General features: G+C 42.1%; 1 protein-coding gene across 4 annotated transcripts in view; it reads right to left on the minus strand.

Annotated features, from left to right (window-relative positions):
* CACNB2 (calcium voltage-gated channel auxiliary subunit beta 2) overlaps positions 1–21000 on the minus strand; it is a 378781-nt gene extending 357781 nt beyond the window's left edge. For 3 of the 4 annotated variants that reach the window (XM_059404225.1, XM_059404229.1, XM_059404224.1), the window contains exons 1-2: positions 20805–21000; positions 11970–12062 (exon numbers count right to left, since the gene is read on the minus strand). In XM_059404225.1, coding sequence (XP_059260208.1) covers positions 11970–12062; positions 20805–20924 — 213 coding nt within the window. In that variant the 5' untranslated portion in view covers positions 20925–21000. Of the gene's footprint in view, positions 1–11969; positions 12063–20413 lie in introns of all 4 variants that reach the window. The other variant, XM_059404228.1, reaches the window with a different exon arrangement.
* Between the last annotated feature and the right edge of the window lie 452 nt (positions 21001–21452).

Consider the following 21452-nt stretch of genomic DNA (forward strand, 5'->3'; position numbering starts at 1 on the left):
AATAATGTTCTTCAGCATGTTCCTCACCTTGGTGAACCAGTAAGCATCATCAAATAAAACAGCAAGAGACGACATATGATCTTTGATCCTCCCCGCCCCAAGTAGTTAATGCAGAAGTAAGCATGACCTACCATGTGGTTTTTCTCATTGCCACAGCTCTCTTTATAATTGTCTGTGAGAAAGATTAAGTGAGGAACTTAATTCCTCATTCTTCTTGGTCTTAAATGTCTATAAGCTCAAAGTCATAACTGCTAGAACTCAACAGAGTTAATAATTCACTGTAAGAAATGCAAGTATAAAAATGATTTTTAAATAGCTCAAATCTTGATACATATGAAGGATACTATCTTAGGCCATATAATTAATTACTTTTAAAAATATAGTGCTGTTTTTAAATCTGAGAGGGAAAAGTGTACAAGGAAAACCTACAAATCACAAATACAGACTGATGCACAGATGTACACATAAATGCTTGTGTGTGTGTGTGTGTGTGTGTGTGTGTTGACAGGTGTCTTGAAGCTAAGAGCAAAGAACCTTTCTACTGTAGATACACAATAGTTCATATTTTTTTTTACCCATCAGACAAATTATACTGAAGAGTGAACCAGGTTCTGGGTTATACTAATAAATTTAATCTCTAAAAGCCCCAAGCTTTTGGAACATTTTATAAATCCCTGACACGTGCTTAGGTGCAAGTTATCAAGGCTTTGGGAAGAGGTTTTTCTACTCTGGAAGAAATGGAGTAATCTAAATGAAAATTCATATGATAAAGAAAGTTGAAGTGAGTTTATAATTAAAATATTAGTTGAATTTATTAAATTGATTATAAAAATAGTAACATTTTCATGTATTACTTCAGCCACAGGACCATATATGCATCGTGTCAACACATATGGGGGAAATGCACCTTTTCACTCCTTTAATTGTCTAGCAGAAGATGCTTTTCTGATATATGCTGGCTTTTTAGTGTAAATCTATCATTATATTAAAATACTTGAGCTGTAAGAAAAAAACAAATTCATATATGAAGCTAATTATAACAGAGTCACTATCTACTATGGGTTGAATCATCACCCCCTCCCCAGTTCTTAACCCCCAGTAGCTCAGGATGTGACTTTATTTGGAGATCGGACCTTTATAGAGGTAATCAGGATAAAATGAAGTCATTAAGATGAACCCTAATCCACCATGACTGATGTGCTTATAAAAGGGGGAAATGTGGAGACAGACCCACAGGAGGGAGAAACCAACCACATGAACATAAAGAGAGTTACTTACATGTCAGGAAAGGAGCCTGCAACAGAAGCTCCCTTCACAGCCTCCGAAGGAAGCCACCTCTCCAACACCTCCATTTCATAATCTTCACCTCCAGGACCCTGAGACAATGAACTTCTGTTGTTGAAGCCACCCAGCTTGTGGTTCAAACTCTAGCAAAGGGATACACCATCTGAGCTACTTTTCTTTCAAATGAACAGTTAGTTTGTTTTGGTGGGGGGGTCGGCAGTTGCTGGGTTCTTTTTTAAAGGTAGTTTGCCATTTCCAGCTTGCAGATACAGCACCCTGATGGAGGAGAAATCACACATCCTTCCATGGGAGTGAGACCTCTATAGGGGCGTAAACCTTCCAGGTTCCACCTCTGTGAAAGAGAAGACCCCTGGCTGAGAGAAAATATTATTTCCAGGAAAGAAAAACTGGTGAGGTCATAACATCCAGACTCAGACAGGATGGAGAAGAGAAAGCAGCGTTCAGGTAAAGTGTCCTTGTCAGAAGTCCAAGCTTTGTCAAAAACAGTCCCCTGGGCTTCTTGCCACCAGGTCTAAAGTAGAAGAAGGAATGGGTACTGGAACTTTTCTACAGACATCAAAGATATAAGGAAATCATGAAGGGAGATGTGAGGTCCTGAACCAAGATAACTCTTTATAACTTGATCATAGTTTTGGATGGATGGCACAGAACGTGACGTCAGGGACTTCCTGATGACCTTCAACTATATTTTCCTAATTATGCATCCATGGAAAGCTTCTCCCCGCCTCCTGTGACCATTTTCCTTTATTTTCCCCTCCTTTATGATCAGACTCTAAAATAAGCAGATGATGAAAGGAAGCATGGTAAGATCAGAGGAGCAGGCGGGGGCTGGGTTACTTCTCTCCACCTCGGGTCTTTGTAATAAACACACTCACTTGGTCATGAATGTGAAATAATGATGAGATAGAATTGGAATACTTGCTTCTTGAGCTGAACCGTAGCAAATATTTTTGAGACATAAGCCAAAACCTCAAAAAGGACTTCCTTGGCATCTGATAATCGTCAGACATGAAGAATTCCAGAAACAAATCAATAGGGAGAGAAGCTGACAATATTTCCATTTATAAAAGACAATTCCTTGCTTGGACCAGACTACTTACTACCTATGCCTGTGAAGGCCTAAGATACATGAACAATTAACCTTAAGCTAAGTGAGTGATCTTCAGTGGTACTTCTCAAAGTTTAGGGGTCAACTGAAACACACACTTTTTGTAAATTCAGTATTTAATGAAACTCCATTAGTTAGTTTACACGAGCTATGAAGAAACTCCATTGACTTAATTACACCCGTTACTCCATATCAGATCACTTGTAATTTCTCAATCTCGCGAGGTGACTTTGGTCTATGACTTCTAAGAATGCACAGATGGACCAAGCAGAAGATGAACAAAAATAAGGTGTAAGTGGAAAGTATATTGTAATTTGAAACATCTGAAAGTCAATGAAACTCAAAACACCTCCAGAAATAATTCTGGGTTTTCAAATTATATGTTTGTAACAATGGGGGAAAAAAGACATGCAAAGATAGAAATGCCTTGAGCTGCAAAACTGTTTTAATAATGAGAGATCTTAATTGAACCTCATTCATAGAGCAGGTATTCTAAATACAGGAAAACAGTCTGAGAATGAGGCAGATTCCATATCTAATCATGCCCTTGTCCTTCCACAAAAACTATGTGAAAAAAGACATTTTAAAACTAATTATACGAAGTACAAAAAATCTAAATTTTGTTTTAGTACTTTCTAAAATATGTATGTCTCCTAAAAGAAGAAAGGAAAACATTTATGGCAGTAAGGAGATTTATACTACAGAAAGGCAAGGGAATTCTTTACTGAAAAGCTCAATATTTTTCTACTGATATATTTAAGAAGAGTTCTTAAGACGTCTCAGAACAGATCCTGCCATTCACAAAACCTAGGTGAATGCCTAATAAGATGGAAAGCCATTTACAGGAAATCACAGTGGCCATAAATCTACCACATTATTATTTATAGTTGTGTTTGTGACGAATACAGCATAACAAGGCAACAAGCCAGTATTTAAGGGCTGAAAGATTTATCCAACCTTAAACATATCAGTCTACGCAGGCCTGGAGTCTGTAATCATTATCACAATTTAATCTGTCTTTGCAAAACAGAACTAAAAAATAGACTGTGTGTCTCTGTGATTAATCATTCGTATTTAAAGCCAATCTGAACTAATAAAAGGTCCAAAAAAGCAGCACCAAGAACATGGTACTGGAAGAGGACGGAATTTGTTTAGAATACCATGTTCTGAAAGTGTCATGCAACCTTCTGTTAAATATTTGGTTCATTCCATTTTGTCATCCTGATTTGTATTCTGGAAGCTCTTAGAAGCTTCAGGATTATTTCGTTACAACCACAACATATGTCGGCGAGCACAATCCCAGATCAGTCGCAGCGTTCTCCCTGTGAGCCCCAAGGAGTCATGGCCCTCGAAAATTCCAAAAAGAGTTGTTCATTTCTAGGGCTGAAGTCTCTGCCCGAGAGACACCTGTTGGTGCCACGAGGTGACCTGGGAAAGTTATCAGTGGAAACCGTTCGCCAGCCCCCGCCATCCGGCAGCGCATACAGCAGAGCTCAGAGGACGGTGTACTCTGAATGAAAGCTGCCTTGCTGGGGACTCATCCAAATAAAGCAAACTGCCAGGCATCCGCTCAGCATTTGGTGTTCATCTTAGGAATACTGCCAGGTACATAAATGTAGCCAGGGAGAACACATGTCTTTAAGAAAATGAAGGAGGAAAAAAAAAAAAAAGAAAGAATGGAGAAATGAGAGACAACAGCATAGAACTGAGTGGACTGAGAAGCAGTTAGTAACACTCCCCTCTCTGCCCCCCATGAGCTGCCTTGACTTTGATGTACATAGTTTCCCCTGACCTTGGCAGTATCAAGGAATTTATACAGTTAGCAGTTCTTGCACAATCTCTTGAAAAGAACAGCACAAATGTTCTATCCTTCAATGCCAGGCAGGCCTTGTTACTCCTTTCCACCTATTTTTCTTCCAGTAAATTAATTTACTCGCTTAGGTTCTCATGCTAAAATAAACTACTAGTTCTTCTCCTTTTCTCCTCTTTCAACAACAGACCTCAGGGATCGATCGATCTTCCTTTCTTTCTTTGTTTCTTTCTTTCTTTCTGTGATAAGTTGGGAAGGAAGAGCTACATTAACGAAAAACTTAATCATTCTCATAGGCTATAACTTTATGCAAGGCACTACATGCAAAAAACTTTAAGAATGGCAGCTTTTCCAGCCTTATTATGATGATAAATGAAGTTCTTTTATCGACGTATCTGTTCACAATGCAGAGCCAGAGGACAAAGTGTTTTTCCCTGAGCTGAAGATAACTTCGGTTATCTTAATTATCTTAATAAATCCCAGATAACCATGGCTTTGTGGATTAAACACGGTTTGGTACAGAAACAATTTGAACAATCATCTTTGTTAATTCTTCAGGGTGCCTAGAAGTCATGTTGAACACTTTCTGCTTCTGACTACATTAAAACTAAAATGCCTGTTTAGGAAGCAACAGACCTAAAAAGCAGACCAAACATTTCTAACAGGTCGACTGCATCCCAAGTGCTGTATATGCACCTAATGTTACCCAGATTCACAATCAGGATGATTCATGGACTGCATCAGCCTCAGCTAGACCTCAAACAGACCAGTGAGATGCTGTGTGTGGCCATGAGCCCACATCCAAGTTCATTAAAAAGAAGAAAAAGAAAAAGGACTTTCAGGATTCTGAGAAGGGCGCGTTCCTGTGACCTCTGTGGGATGAGAGGGAAAGCAGACATTTACGTTGCTACTTCTCCACTTGTCATTACTGATACGGGCACGGAGTGGGCTGAACGACGGTACCAACTGGGACTCGAAGCAATTTTTGATGAACCAGGAATGGAATAATACTGGTGTGTTGTTTTAGTTTTTAAAACCATGATGCCCAGGGGATGCTGACAATGCTGAAGACATCCTCACCTTCCTATGGGGAAGGAAGTTAAAAGAAGACTAATTTTGTATGCGTTCATCCTAAAAACATGGGTAGAAATCCTTCTACATGTCTTCCTCAGCTGAATGAATGATACACTCATTGGTGATTTTATGTATTCACAGCTTCTGTTACGAGGAGATGTAACATATTCAATAAAAGCAAGAATCTGGGGTTAGCCACCTGGATTCAAATTCTGACTCCAACCCTACTTGCAAGGTGACTGTAGACAAGTTACTTGACCTCTCTGTGCCTCAATGTTCTTAACTGTATAATGGAGATACAGACAGAATATATCTCAAATAAGAGTTAGCTGTTATTATTCTCCCTAATATTATTATTATTTATCTGGTTTTGTTTTGTTCTGTTTTTGAGAAAGATGGAGAGAGGGGGAGGAGCGGAGGGGGAGGGAGAGAGAGAATCTCAAGCAGACTCCGCACTGAGCTCCAAGCCTGACACGGGACTCGATCTTGAGACCCAGAGATCATGACCTGAGCTGAAATCAAGAGTCAGACCCTTAACTGACTGAGCCACCCAGGTGCCCCTTAGTCAGGATTTAACCAGTGTTCTCAATGGGTAATGATATTCATAAGCAATAGTAACAAACTCTTCAATAGTACCTCCTAGATGCCAGGTTCAGCTCTAAGCGATTTACGAGTTTGAACTCATGCAATCCTTTCAGCTAACTTTGGAGGTAGGCACTATTCCCCAGAGAAAAACGCAGGGGAACAGAAAGATTAATCTATTTGCTCAAAGGTTGACTAGTAAATGTCTGAGCCTGACTTCACTGAGTGGCCTGTCTTCAGAGTCCAGTCTCTTAACCATATCCCTCACCACTAACCTCCTTCTTGAAAAGAAACCATTTTAAATAAGTCTCCTCACATCATAATTTACATAAATGAGAACTACGAAAAATTTAAGTTCAGTATACTCAAAACACATATCGCATAAAAGGTAACATTTTGGCTGCAACATAAAGCAAAAGACTTTAAAAAACACCATGATTAACTTTCCCTCCAATTAATGGTTTTAGGAAACCTTAGGCGGGACAAATTCTTCCTTGAAATGCATGATGTATAAGGTAAGATAGGCCGGGGCGCCTGGGTGGCTCAGTGGGTTAAGCTTCTGCCTTCAGCTCAGGTCATGATCTCAGGGTCCTGGGACTGAGCCCTATATCGAGCTCTCTTCTCAGCAGGGAACCTGCTTCCCCCTCTCTCTCTCTCTCTGCCTCTCTGCCTACTTGTGATCTCTCTCTCTCTCTCAAATAAATAAAGGAAATCTTTTTTTAAAAAAAGGTAGTTTATAAAGTGAGCTAGGCCATCACTTGACAGCAAGCTTATGTAGAGTAGAAGCCATAGCAACCTTGTTTCCTGGAGCCCCTGGAAAGCCCTACCAATAATATACCATACCTAGCCTACCCCTGTGGACAGCATCCAGACTGCAGCACTGATCAGGACTCTGGCCCTCCCCTGTGCCCCAGCATAAAACCAATGTCCTGGGGGAAATTAACCACACTCAGGTGTGAAGTCATCCTTCAATACACATTAAAAAATTTTTTTAATTCAATTGGCCAACACATAGTACATCATTAGTTTTGGATGTAGAGTTCAATAATGCATCAGTTGCATATAACACCCAATGCTCATCACATCACCAAATTACCCTCCCCCAACTCCCCTCCAGCAACCCTCAGTTTGTTTCCTAGTTAAGAGTCTCTCACAGCTTGCCTCCCTCTCTGATGACTTCCCATTCAGATTCCCTCCCTTCCCCATGATCCTCTGCACTGTTTCTTATATTCCACATATGAGTGAAATCATATGACAATTATCTTTTCCTGATTGACTTATTTCGCCCAGCATAACACCCTCCAGTTCCATCCGTGTTGAGGTAAATGATAAGTACTCGTCATTTCTCTCCAATCCCCACTTTGAAATATTAGGACATCAAAAAAGTTGATGTCGTGAAGGACCAGAAGACTACTTACTTAATCAACTTACAGTGAACTGATCAACTAACAAAATGGAATCTTGACCAATGATTACAAAAATTCTGTCACGGCACCTGTTATCCTGCTTTAGGATCTGAAGCAGAAACATATGGGTAAGCGTCTTTTCCTTAAGACTACTGATTCTTATAAAATAACTTGAGTTAGAAAACCACACACAAATGATGGCTAAAAAATGCACAATAAAAAGTTTGGAAAAAACCAAAACCCTTGGAAAAAATGCCTCTCACCCTTTTACCTCATAGTCTTCATGATCATGCTCTATGTTTTCCGATAGGTTTCAACATATTCCAACAAATGGTTATAATGTTCATCAAATAGCCATAGGACTAAAATCTGGTACAGGAAAATTGTGACTTAGTTATCAGGGAAATGGATATTCATACCACAGTGAGCTACCACTACACTGTCACAAGAATGACTGAAATGAGAAACACTGACAATACCAAGTGTTGGCAAAGACGAAAACAGTTGAGACTGTTCCCACTGCTTGTGGAAATGCGTACTGGTTCAACCACTCTGAAACACTAGACTGCAGTGTTTGCTTAAGTTAAACATACATAGATGGGCCACCTCGGTGGCTCTGTGGGTTAAGCCTCTGCTTTCCGCTCAGGTCATGATCTCAGTGTCCTGGGATCGAGCCCCACATTGAGCTCTCTGCTCGGTGGGGAGCCTGCTTCCTCCTCTCTCTCTGCCTGCCTCTCTGCCTACTTGTGATCTCTCTCTGTCAAATAAATAAATAAAATCTTGAAAAAAGAAATGCATAGGTAGGACCCAGCATTCCACTCCATTTGTGGAACAGAAACACATAAAACCATACTAAAAATGCACACCAAAGGTAGGACTATATAATGCAGCATTCCTCTCAATAACCCCAGATGGAAATAACCCAACATCTAGCAACAGTAGGGGAGATAAACATTAGCAGTGTCTTCACATAATGGAATGCTGTGCAGCAAAAAAGACGCACCAGTTATCTCAACACACAACATACATACACTCAACAATCATAAGGCTGAGTGAAAGAATTCAGGCATAAAATGATTCTGTTTACACAAGACTCTGGGCCCATAGAACTTATGGCATGAGAAGAAAAATGACTGAGAAGGGTCAAAACGGGGAGCCTAGGGGGCAGAGGGTACGGATTTCTTGATTTGGGTGGTAGTGACGTAGGTGCTTACTTGATGAAATCTCAGATCTCATGAACCACTTATGAGTTGTGCATCTCAGGGCATATGTGCTACATATCGGTAAGAATGTTTACTTTAAAAGTAAGAAACTAAATTAATTAAAAGAGGCCTGTTTTCAAGCCCAATTTTATATATATGCCTGTATTAGTCTATTACGGCTGCCATAACGACACCACAGATTGGGTGGTTTACTCAACAGAAATTTATTTTCTCACAGCTCTGGAGGCTGGAATTTTCTGATCACAGAGCTGGCAGGGTGGGCTTTCTGGCGAGACCTCTCTCCTTGGCTTGCAGATGGCTATCTCCTCACTATGCTCTCACACGGCTATTTAACTGAGCGTGCATATTCTTCGTATCTCTCTCTTACAAGGATACCAGTCCTACAGGGATTAATGGTCCCACTCTTATGAGCTCATTTAACCTTGCTGCCTCCATACATACCCTCCAAGTACAATCAGCACAGGAATTTGGGGATCCTCCAACTTTGTTCATAACAAGTGCTATGATATTCTGTCAGTTATTTATTTTTTAAATTCTCAATTGTTTTTTTTTAATGAAATCTTCACATTTTCAACCTCTGAAGCTTTCTAAAGTACCCAGTGCTTCCCAAAGAGTCTTAAAAGTCTTTACAAATGATATAGTTGTAAAAAATATAATTCTAATGTTTCAAAGTTGTATGGAAACCATTTTTAATTCAAGGGCAAAAATATAACATAACTGCAAGATATTTTTAAATGGATCCTACTTACAGAGACTACTTTTCCAACATCAATTGTACATACGCCCCAGCCACAGACAAGGAAGTAACATACACGGGCATGAGTCACTTGTTTAACAAAACATCTACTTATGATAAAAAGAAAATACTTAAACGATGTTTTTCCAGATTTTTAAATAATCTAACATATGCTTATCATTATTATCCATAATATACTTCTTGAGACACTCTGATGATGCCATTTCTAGTATGTATCTAGCTCTGGCAAAGGTGGCTTCTGCTTATTTTCAAATAGCAATGAAATACAAATGCTGCTTTAAACAAATAGAGATTAAATTATCAAAGGAAAACTATGGTTTTTAGACTCGGTATTCTTGCCAAAGACACTGGTTTTCCTTCTGTGACAGAAAGACGCTAGTACATCAGGGTTCTCAAGCCTGTGTAATCATGACCTCAAATCCATGCCATATGGAACACCTTACTCTGTTAAGATTCAAGGACACAGGCTTTATTTCCAGAAGATGGACCTTTAGGATAGACTTTTTTTTTTTGGTCTTCTTAAATGCTCACATATGTTTTAGCAATATATATCTAAATGTACAGGAAGTAGTTTAACAGCTCTCATTATTTTTTATTGAAGTTTTTTTTTTTTTTAAATTATTCATTTGAGAGAGAGAGAGAGCCCGAGAGAGAGAGCAGGAGTGGGGGGAAGGGGCAGAGGGAGAAGCAGGCTATCTCCTGATCAGGGCCCCAACCAAAGACAGACGCTTAACCAGCTGAGCCACCCAGGTGCCCCCCTCTTTATTATTTGTAATTGTGTTTCAAGCACAGAATCTCACACCCAGAGAACACAAAGCCAATAGGAAGCTATCATGACAAAAAAGAAATTCCAGGTAACTTACATGCAGGGCGGCAATCACTCCTAAACGAATGAACGTAATGCATTAAGCTCTCAAAACACCATAAAAGGGGAATTCACAGCCAAAGAGACGACTGGAACATGAAGTCCAGCGACTGTCTTGGAAGGACATCGTTACAGAGCTAAACTGGGCCATCACGGGCTCTGTATGATTAATTTCTATTCACAATCTCTTGCCCACTCGAAACATCAGTTTTTCTTTCCACATAATCTCGACAAGCTGCCTCTCATTCTGTGTGGCTGTGCTGCAGCTACTCTGGGTCCTAAGAAGCTTATTCTTTTCTGCTTCGGGTCCTCCAGTGCTGGCCCTGAGATGATGACTCATGGCCGTGGATTCTCACTCCTCTGGTTCAATCTCCTTGTCCCAGAGGCAGAATAAATATGGATGCTTGACATGGAAAAGGCCTTGGGTAACTTTCCTGAAGCTATTTCTCAAGATCCTTCATTCATTCTCAGGACCATGACGCCCACCATGACATCAGGCCAACGCACACACCTTTGGCTCCTCTGCTACACTTCCTGGCTCCTTCTGACACCAGTAAAACATAGCTCCAGGGCTGGGCCATGCTTGGCTCCACCTTTTCTCTTTCTAAATGTTTCTTAGCAAAAGAGCTCCATTCTTTCTTAACCAGCTCTCTTTCTAATTTCCTGTCACTGAAACAATTCTTCATTGGCACGGACCTGAACCAAGATTTTTCCAGTTGCGTGTCAGTTACTCAGACATGCCTTTGGCATTCCTGACATTGCAAGGTGGGAACAGGCAAGACCCAGGAGGGCCCATCCTTGGTCTTTGTCAGGACAGGGGAAGAAAGGGGCAACCAGCCAAGAGCAGAATGGCTGCTGGTGCAGCAGGTATAGACATTTAAGCTACTAACTAACTATGGGGGAGAGCTGTGGGAGCAGGGATGCCAGAAGCAATGGGGAGAGTTGGCAACCAACTGGAGCAGTTTTTCTGGTGGACCTCCATGGTCTGGGGAGCAAGCCGTCACCGACAAATTACTCCTGAGCACAAGAGCCAAAAACTGGGGGCACTTGGGCCGTGGAATCAGGTTCTGTCTAGCGCTGTCCTGTGCAATTCCTTCCCCACCGAGAAATGTTCGATGAAGATACACACCTACACCTGAAGAAACTTAAGTCTAGAGCAGAACCTATTGTCCTCAGTCATCGGGCTGCCTGTGCTCTTGCTCTGGGGGTTCCGGTCCCTTCTGTTAGCACATACAAATGTTCCTATGCGGAAAGCGCTCATGCTGACTTTTTGGGGGACGGCTGGAAACTGCTGCCCAGGACTACACTGCCTGGTACCTGGCATAAAGGCTATGTCTCCAAAGGCAGTTTAAATTATTCCTCAAAGATAACACACGCTTTAACCTTAGTAGCTTCAAACATTCCAAGACGAAACACGATTTCCTCTTTGACAGCCTGAACTCTGAGAGGGAAAAAGAAAAAGCGAGAGGAACACCAGTATTTTGATTTCATAGCTGGCCACACAGATACCCACTGAGATGCCCTGTTCCGCAGCCGAAGAAAACCTCCAAATCTGTAATCATTTCTGCTGGAGTTCCCTTATTTTGTTAAGAAGAAATCCTTCTTCCTGGCAAGACCAACTTGCCAGGAAAGGTTGTAATTATTGCACAGTCTCACTTAAAATTTAAATATTTTAATTATCACATGAAACGGCACAATTTTCACTTCAACTAGAAGTATAACACCATATAAGTCTTAAGGATAATGGTATAAAATCACCTTCAAAACAAAACAAAACAAAGCCAACAAAATTCATTTGAATATACTTCTCCAGAACAGAAATTTTAAAAGCTCTCTTACCTGACGAACAAAACTATTTGAGGTAGTGTCAGAGGAAGTGCTCCCATCGGATCCTTTAAATCTGTTTTTCCTTCTAGCTCCTTTCCCATATGACTGCAAAAAAACAAAAACAAAAACAAAAAAAAGGCAAATGAGAAATCTAGGCCTACTGCTAGGAAGAAGTCAAAAACCAAAACAAATTATAAATTGCCATCATATGGGCATTGTTTGAAAATTATTATTGTTGGAATCACAAGTACTTATTTCAAGAACAGTGAGTTAATAGGGAGAAGAGGTTTCTAGACAAAGCATTTAATAATTCTTGAATTAAAACAAATTATGTTATCTGTTCGCATATGGGGCGTCAAGAGGCAAAGCCACCAAAGAGAAAACATTTAAAAGCAAGGATTTCAGGGCAGGAGAGCGCAGAGCTGCAGCTGTAAGGAGAGAGAAAAGATCATGAGTCCAAGCCTCTTGGACAGCACAAAGGCAACAGTCTTGCCTGCCCTGAGATGCCATTTCCAGTGCCACTGGGCCTCCATTTTTGCTTTTTTTCATGTTTTAATTTGTAATCCCACAGCTACTTGTAGAACTATATGGTAGCGGAAGAACACTGTATAATATGAATTCTGATTACCTTGAAATACACACACACACACACACACATACACAACACACACATGCATCTACATGGAACATGAATGAAAACATGGTACCAATTCCTCCCCTGACCGAATGGATCTAGAAACGGCTTCAGAAGTGGTGAAAGGCTTCTTCTGTAAGTGGTCATGAACTGGATGACATTGAAATGCCTTATAAAAATGTCGGGCCCATTGTGGCAATGTTTGCATGTGATAGGAAAATCAAAATCACTTCGTGATTTTACTGAGAATGCGAGAAAAATAAATTTCATAGAATAAAATTTTATAGAATAATTAGATAAATAGGTAATTTTTTAGGAAAATAGCAATAAGAAGACAAGCATTTAAGAACAGGAGGTTAAGAGCAAGACAGTTTGCTTCCATACCAGGATAGAGCCAAGCATGAACCTATGCGAATGAACTTGCTTTTTCTATTATTATTTATCTACACTCAGAGCTCTAAGAACAAACAATGCATCAATCTCTGTTTAATGGCAAGCATAGGTAAAGTTGTTGCAAATACTGGCCATTAACATATAATTGAAAAATAGCTCAAAACTGTGCCTTTAGGTGCAAAGCAAATCGGCTGGACTCCTGCCATTGCAGACTGTGAGCGAATGTCTTAACTGCTCCAAACACCAGTCTTCTCATCCTTCAAAAGGCATAGTGCTACTTACTTCACAGGTTTAGGAATTAAACGAAATAACAGATTTATAGCATTTAGTGTAAGACCTAGTAAATGATAAGGGCTCAGAATGATATTTTTAAAAGTAATATCCACGTACAGATTGGAAGAGTCGGGTAAAGCTGGGGTGAAGGACGTAACATGCTAAGAATGCTTAGGTTCAAAGAGACTTCATGAGATTATCAGCATTTACAAAAGTTAACTTTTTTTTAAATTGCCGAGTAAATTGCAGAGTCCAGGTTTTGAAAATACTACTTTGTTCTATTTGATATACACAGATGGTTTTCATTAAAAAAAAGAAATATCTTATAAACTACGGTATACGTAGTACTTAGGCAAACTAAGATCTATTACGAACATTTGTGTTATGAGTAACTTAGATGACTTTGCAATCAGTGAGAGGGTAGTACAATCTTAAAGCAAAAATTTTTCTTAACCACGTTTGTTCTCTTTCAAGTATCTACGGGATTTATATAATACAAATGTGTTTCCATGGCATTTAATTAACTCTCAAGTTCATAAAAGGAAAGACAACCTAGGCTGGGCTTTCACAGTGTATCATACAAGGTTCTTCTCACTTAGCAGCTTATTCTTTATACTTATGTAAACACTATTCAGTAAACTGTTGAAAAATAACATTCTTTCAAGAGTGTTCTTCCTTTTCCAATTATTATATAAAAGTTTGGACAGAAGTGTCTTCCAAAGCCTACAAACACAAAAATAAAGCACGAAAAGTTCTTTAAAATTAAAAATATTTTTATATTATTGAACATGGGAAAAGACTAATTACCTTTGAAAGCAATTTTTTAAGGCCTAACATGTTTCTTATGGGGGGGGGGGGGGGCAAACCTGTGTTAAACACACTGTTTTCCTTTCTTTTTTTAAAACACATTGTTTTTCTTCATGAGAGGCATAGATTAAGAACGAAGACAAAATATAATCTTACTCCATCCTGATGTGTCTTTCCAATACCATTTTGAAATGGGTAGAAAGAGAATATGAAATTCTATCACTGTCTTTTGCTTCAGATTTTTCATGATAAATATATTTTATTACTCTGCTGCTTTGGTGTGTAAGCTTTTTCGTGGCTGTTCACAAATGCACAACAAGCACTGTGAAAACCACACAAAATTTCAGACATTCAGTCCTACAGGAGACAATTTTCTGCAAGAAATTAGACACATTTAAAAAGTGTTTCATTTTAAATGTATGTTCATTTTTCTAAGCCCCTAGGAATACTATTCATAAGTATTACTTTGGATACACTTAGCTACCTAGTCAATATATACCCACGTATATATGTTGGATTATCAGAGTTTTCAACTGTACTAACACACAGTTTGCACACACACAGGCACACAACTATGGCTGAATCCCGTGTAAACTTGTGATAACTTTGAAAAAACTGTATTGTCCTTTAATCACTTAAATTTATGGGGAATTCTTTATTTAAAGTATTAACTTGTTCATGTCTTAATAGTGTCATAGCAAATCCTTATTAATTATGTATTATATATATTAAAAGCTAAAATAGATACGCTTAATGATACCTCTTTTCTGTTCTCTTATGAATTTGAGCAGTTATTTCTCTTCCATAGTTTCCTTGTTAATCTTTATTGTTTTTTATAACAATATCCAAGATCAAGGGAAAAAAATTAAAGCAACTTTTGGAAAGCTAATACAGTCCATTTCAATGTATTTTTAAAAAATGTTAGTGAAAATTTATACTACCATTATAAAACAAAGTTCCCTTTGATCCAATACATATTTAAAATTAAGTCCATCTTGCCAGAATTACTTTTCTTTAGTTACTTTAAATCCTTGAAAACGAGGACTAGAGTGTTTTATCTGCAGGAATTTAAAAAAAAAAAAAAGGAAAGAAAGAAAGAAAAAGTAAAGGCCAAATCTTCTCAAAATGGAGAGAGACAGGAAAGATTAATTATTCAAATATTTACTTGACTCAATTTGGAAAAGAAGTATAGTTTTCTTAGTTCAGGGGCTGCTTCAAATGTAGCCTCTTTTAGGACCAATTGTTTTTCCAAATTTTTTTTTTTAGCAACACTAAATATATAAACACCCAATACGTGAAATGGTTCACAATCAGAGTCGCCCAGATTTCAGGAAGTAAAAGGCAGAAGAGAAAGGGAGTTTGGGTTTGGCCGTAGCGTAAAGTATATCCCATAATACTCTCCCTAACACATGCAGAACCCCCAAGTCCTTCTAGGAGCACAGTCTGAAAAGCCACTAATTTCTATTCATTTCCTATTAGTTACACGAAACCTCATGAAAACAAATTATGTCACCCTAGCAGAAAGGAGAAAAAGAAAAGCGTAAACCGAAATTCTTTTACTTCTCCTACAACATCAACCAAGCTACATCAGATTTCAGAAACAACAACAAAAATTTAAGAAATTTCCACAAATATATAAATGACTTATTAAAATGATAATTCCTCAGGATGGTAAGTATCAGCTTCATGTAAATGAATGTCCTCCTTGTTACCAAATAATTTTTGAAACTGGAGTGTAGTTTTCAAATCAGCAAATAAATGTTTATATTTCACAGGTAACTGAAATCTAATTTCTGTCTAGTTGAAATGGACCATAGTAGTTAATTTTGGAAGTTGCCAGATTTGAGCCCACCCGTGCACACAAAGTTGGTTTGGCAGACCCTGGGGACAGCTTGAAGTATGACGCTGCTTCTGTGGTTGATAGATAAGGTGATGGTCTCTTCCCTACATATTGCTCCCCATAAGCATAATGCTGATACCTGAAATTAGTTTGCATCCCTCTCGATTAGCATTCATTGATATTTATCCCTTTGAGTTGTGGACAAACGCAGCCAGAAGGATCCAGAGAGAAATCAGACATTCATTCTCCTCATTTACTGACAGTTCAGTCTGAACGGGATTGTCAAGATCCTTTACTTGGAGTGAAGTGATTGAGATTACCTCTCTAGAAGAGGGGAGGTAGGACATCAGTTCTTGTCAATATGGATCAGTTTGCACAAAAGCAAAAAGGAAGCAAGAGGCAGCATAAAAAGATCTTTTGCGGGGTCTGGAGGTAGAGAAGGAAGGAGGGACAAGGCTGGGAAACAGAATGTCTAGTGGGAGGGCAGGAGAACTTCGCCCTCTTCATAAGCTGCCTCTAGGCAGGCCTAGAAAGAACTCTGAGACAGACTTTGTTACTTGTGGTGGTGGCATAACTAATTGTAACTCCTTGTCACTGTGAAATTAAACAGTGCCACCGCCCCCTACGGGGTTAACACATTTTGCTCAGCTTTTCTTGAAAGGACCAAGGCTTCATAATTGTGTTAATTCAATGGAATTAAATCCAGCAACAGGTAGACTAAGCCTTTCCGCTCCAGGAAAGACAAAAAGAAAAGAGCCATGAGATCCACCAGACCAACCGAACCCCACATCACTCAATCAGTTATTATATTTCACGTTCTTAAAACACACTCAGAAATTCTGACTGGCATGTTTTAAGATTTCTCCCATGCAACACCAGAACAAAAATACCGTTCAAGAGGAAAGCCATGGGGGTCAGCAGCGAAGGTTCCAGGAAAACACAAAACACAAGACCCACGATCACTATGTTGGCAGACTGCGGAAGACCGAGCTGTACCTCGGCTGTCCAAGTGTTTCTGGAAAACCATACCCACACGGCTCAAGAGCCACAGGAGGACCGCTGCTGCTCTCTTTAGATAAAGCTCCTTGCTGCAGTGATTCAAGATGTTGCCATTACCAGGCTGTGTTACTACGACATGCTTGAAAAGCATCTGGCAAACTCAGCCAGGGTGGAACCAGCTGGGTTCTGTTGCTAGGAGCAAAGCAAACAGGACCTCTGGTTACTGTCTGTTCATTTTCAGGTGTGCCTCGCGGTGCTGCTCACAACCTCTTTCAGGCCTAACGTGCTGGGATACTGCTTTGTTTCTTCTCCGTCTCCTCCGGTGTCTCCATCCTACTCTCAACCCCTCCCACCGGCTTCCCGTCCACACCGCCTCCCTACACCATCAATTCCACTCCCCAGAGAATTACCAGTGCCGTATTTTAGACTACCGCTGTCCAGCAGAAATGTAAGCCAAGCCACATGTCATTGAAATTTTCTAGTAGCCATACGAAACTGGGAAGCAGCAACAAGTGAAACTAATTGCAGTGATACAACTTATTGAAACCAATATACCCAAAACGTCATCGCAGCCACCTGTCGCCAGTGTAAGAAAGATTAATGTGTATTCTTTATTTCATACCGAGTCCCTGAAATCTGGTGTGTATTTTATATGTACGGCACATCTCAGTTAGAGCTACGTGTGGCTAGTGGCTCCAGGAGTGGACAAAGCAGATTTGGAGCTTTGGAGGGAGAATACATAATTAGCGCCATGACTTTGGAAGTAGACCATGTCCAAGTTTGCACTGAAGCTGTTCAGCAGGCCCCCTAAAAAGCGATGCAATCTGCTTGAATCAGAACTTACCAGGATTTGTAGTTAGGGTTGCCAACTCGGCTCTCACGTAAGAAATAATAGTCGTGTTGTTTATGGCAGTGTGCTAGAGGGAAAGGGTTGGAATGTAGGAGGGTGCCTCATCCGTAGGCAGAATTAATTAACGTAAAAAAGGAAAAATGGGCAGTCTGGGAATCTACATCTTTTGCTTTGTTCAAACAGAACTTGGAATAAAATCCAGAGGTAAGACAGAAAGCGTTCTTTAAAGCAAAGATTGCTTAGAGACACCATTTGCAAGTGAAAATTCCATTTCTAAGTATCAGTATCAGCAAAAGGGGCTGCTCCTGAGCTGGACCCCTCCCCCGCCTTTTCTGGGGGCTTTACTGCTGTCCTGTCCTGCCCAGAGAGATGGACTAGAGACTTTGCCAAGTTCTCACAGCCCTATGATGCCATGATTTATTAGATATAAAATAAACATGGCCATGTTTCCCCTCACATAATCGAGGTAATAGAAACACAATTCAAAGAAAACTGCTTTCATTTTTGGAAGGTAGAAAAAGCAAAGAGATAGATGGGGATGTAGTTGAATATTTATACCTCTAACCTGCATATAATAGCCTTTCCTCCCCCTTTCCTGTCTCTCGTGTATTTCGACACTTACTTCCTTAGTCCTGCACATTGAGTCTTTTGAAATGTCCCATGCATGGGTCTGTCATCTCCATTTTCTTTCCTGTCCCTTCAGATTATCCAAACTGTTTCACCAATCTCCTGTCTGGCAGCTCCACTTCTGGACAACTCTAAAATACCTTCCAGAACATTCCCAGGTAAATCTTCTGAATAAGCGGTTATGCAACTCCCTGGCTGAACCCCTTCCACGGTTCTCCATCATTCCTTACACCGCTGGTTTCAACACATCCAAGATGTGGCCTCAAACTGCCTTGTGAGTCTTACATCTAACTACGCCGGCTCTGTACCATTCTGTACTCTCTTCAAACTACACATGAAAATATGTGATAAGACTTATAACTTCTGTGACTTTACTTCCTGTATGTGTCCCACCATCTCTCTGACAATCTCTGGTCAAATCTCACCCATCCTTGGACTCTCTTCTCAAAAGCCACCTCTTCTATGAAGCCCTTAAGGATTACTCCGCATAGAATTTCTGTGATCCTTCCTCCTTGGAAAGCAAGATTCAGTACTTCTTTTACAGTCCTCTACCAGACAATTGTCATACAGGCGACACACTGGCAGCTACTAGAATATCCGTTCTCTGAAGACAGCAGTGGCGTCTCCTCACATCTGAATCATTTCCACCTTGCAGTTAACAACAAATACTTGTTGACTTACATTTAACGACGTAAATCACTGAGTGAATTTAGTATTTCTTATCTAAATGCAGTCATGCTTTCGGTCAGCCTCAACTTTGATCTCCAGAAATCCAAGAACTCTTTTTATCACAAGAATAAACTTAAAAAAAGAAAAGAAAAGAAAAATCCCTGAAGGGAGTTCAAAGAAAAAAAAAAGGGGGGGGGGGTTGTCTAAGAGAGTCCTTTCTTTTATCAAAATTCAAGACGTTCACCCTGGAATAACAGAGTTCTCTGAGTACATTTCTCACTCTCATCTAACCTGATTAAGTGTCTAGATAAAATCAGGAGCCTAGAACAAATGTGACATGTGTTGGTAAGAATTCAGGTCCCCTGGCAGAAACTAGATGGAAATATAGGTGATTAGTTACAGGTCCCCCCTCTGGTTCAGCAGCGGAACAGCCCAAGGCCGACTAAAAAGCTAGCTGTCCTACCCTTATGAAAGAAATGGGTTTCTCATTACAGGACTTCTTGGTTTCTACATTTTCCTCCATCTCAAATCAAAGTGAATTATGTGTTTTAAGTTAGCAAGGTTATTTCCCAATGGTTAAAGAAAGTTCACTAAAGCTCCACATTTATAAGGTTTTTGTAAATATAGGTATATGTCACCATCACATTTACACATCTAGCAAACGTAGGCTTGAAATCAGCAAGCCCATATCGCTAAGCAAAGAGTTATTTCCCCAAAATAAGGCTTGAAATAGAACCCTAACCTCTTCCCGGCACTCGCCAAGCGGCCCCACAGCTAGGAGTCTTCAGTCATTTCCCTGCTAGGATAAAAGTTGAGAGACTCCTCACCGCCGAGACCTGGAGGTGTCTGTAATCCAAACTGTACCTGCCAAAGCCTTACGTAAAAGCCACCACCTTATCATTGCCCAACGCCTACAACTGACATCTCCTATTTCACAACTGAGCTGCAAACCGGAATTTTTCCAGAAACCGCTCATCCTCATCGGAGAGGAAGGTGGTCCTGAAGCTCCCTGGAAGGGCCAGCATTTCAGGGGAAATGGAAAAATAAAAACTTTTCGCGTCCCCAACTGGCTTTAAGAGAAAGAAACGAGGAGGGTCGCGGGCAAACGGTGGCCAGCGGCGCGAGGGGAGCTGAGCTGTCAAGGAGGCAGAACTAGCCAGGTGCGGGGGGTGGGGGTGGGGCAGGGCTGCGCCCGGAGACCCGGCCCGAAGCCCCCCCCCCCCCCCCCCACGTCCCCCTGCCCCCACCCCCACCCCCTGCCTCGCCCCTTCCCAGCGCAGCTCCGAGCTCGCCCGGAAGGGTCGGCGTCGGAGCCCGAGCCAGAGCCGCGGGGAGCCGAGCCCCTCCCGCCCACCCGGACTCACGATCTTGAGCAGGTCCAGTCCGCTCGCCTGGTTCATGTCTCTCCATGTGCCTCTCCCGGGAAGGGGCGAGGAGGGCTGACCGAGCAGCCCCGGGGGCAGCAGCCTCTGAAGACCCGGAGGTCTCCCCCGCCCCTTCCCACTCGCTTTTCGGAAGCCGAGAAAAATGGAAGCCGCGGAAGAGCCAGGGGGGACAGGCGAGAAGGGGCAGGGTCCCCGGCGCCAGGAGAGGAGAAGCGGGTGGCAAAGGGCGAAGGGAGAGGGGGTGGCGGAGGCGACCCGGGCGGCAGGGAGCGGCCAGGCGGGGGATCCTAGCGGAGGAGGCGGCGGGAGAGCGGGCGGTCGGCGCCCCGGCGGCTCACAAAGAAAGGAGAAGGCGCGGCGCTCTCGCTACCTGTGCGGCCGCTCCGAGCGCCCCCGCGGGAGCCGCGTTCTCCAGCAGTTCCATCGGGATCTCCTGCGCCACCGCCGCCGCCGCTGTGGGAGGCGACTTGGACATGTCGCTTTGGACCATTGGCGAAAAGTCGGCTGGCAGCGAGCAGTCAGCCCCTCGCGGCGGGTCTCCTCCTCCCCTCCCCCGCCCCCCGCCGCCCGCTGCCCGCTCCGGGGGCTGCCCGGGGCTCGGCGCCGCGCTCGCCGCTCTCAGGGCGCGGGACGGGGCCGGGCCATTTTGAAAAGCGAGACGCGGGGCGGCGGCGGCGACGGCGGCGGGGCGGGCTCGCGGCCGGGCGGCCGGGCAGGGCGAGCGCCGAGCGGCGGCGACGACACGGGGACGGGAGCCGCGGGCGCCGGGAAGGTCCTCGCCGGGAGGGAGGGAGGGAGCTCGGGGAGCGCGAGCCCAGGGGGAGGCGCGTCGGAAAGCGAGAGTGACAAGGCAGCCGAGCGCCGAAAAGTTCCCCGCGGGAGGCGCGGGCCGCGTGGGCTCCGGCCCAGCAGCTGCGCGTCTCCGTGGCACGCGCGCTGGAAAGTTTTCAAAGCCACGAAAGCGAGGCCTTGCGCCCGGGAGCTTCCTCGCTCGGGCTGCCGGGCTCGGCTCCCCCGG

Source organism: Mustela nigripes, chromosome 6 (genome assembly GCF_022355385.1).
Source record: "Mustela nigripes isolate SB6536 chromosome 6, MUSNIG.SB6536, whole genome shotgun sequence".
Classification (NCBI taxonomy): Eukaryota; Metazoa; Chordata; class Mammalia; order Carnivora; family Mustelidae; genus Mustela; species Mustela nigripes.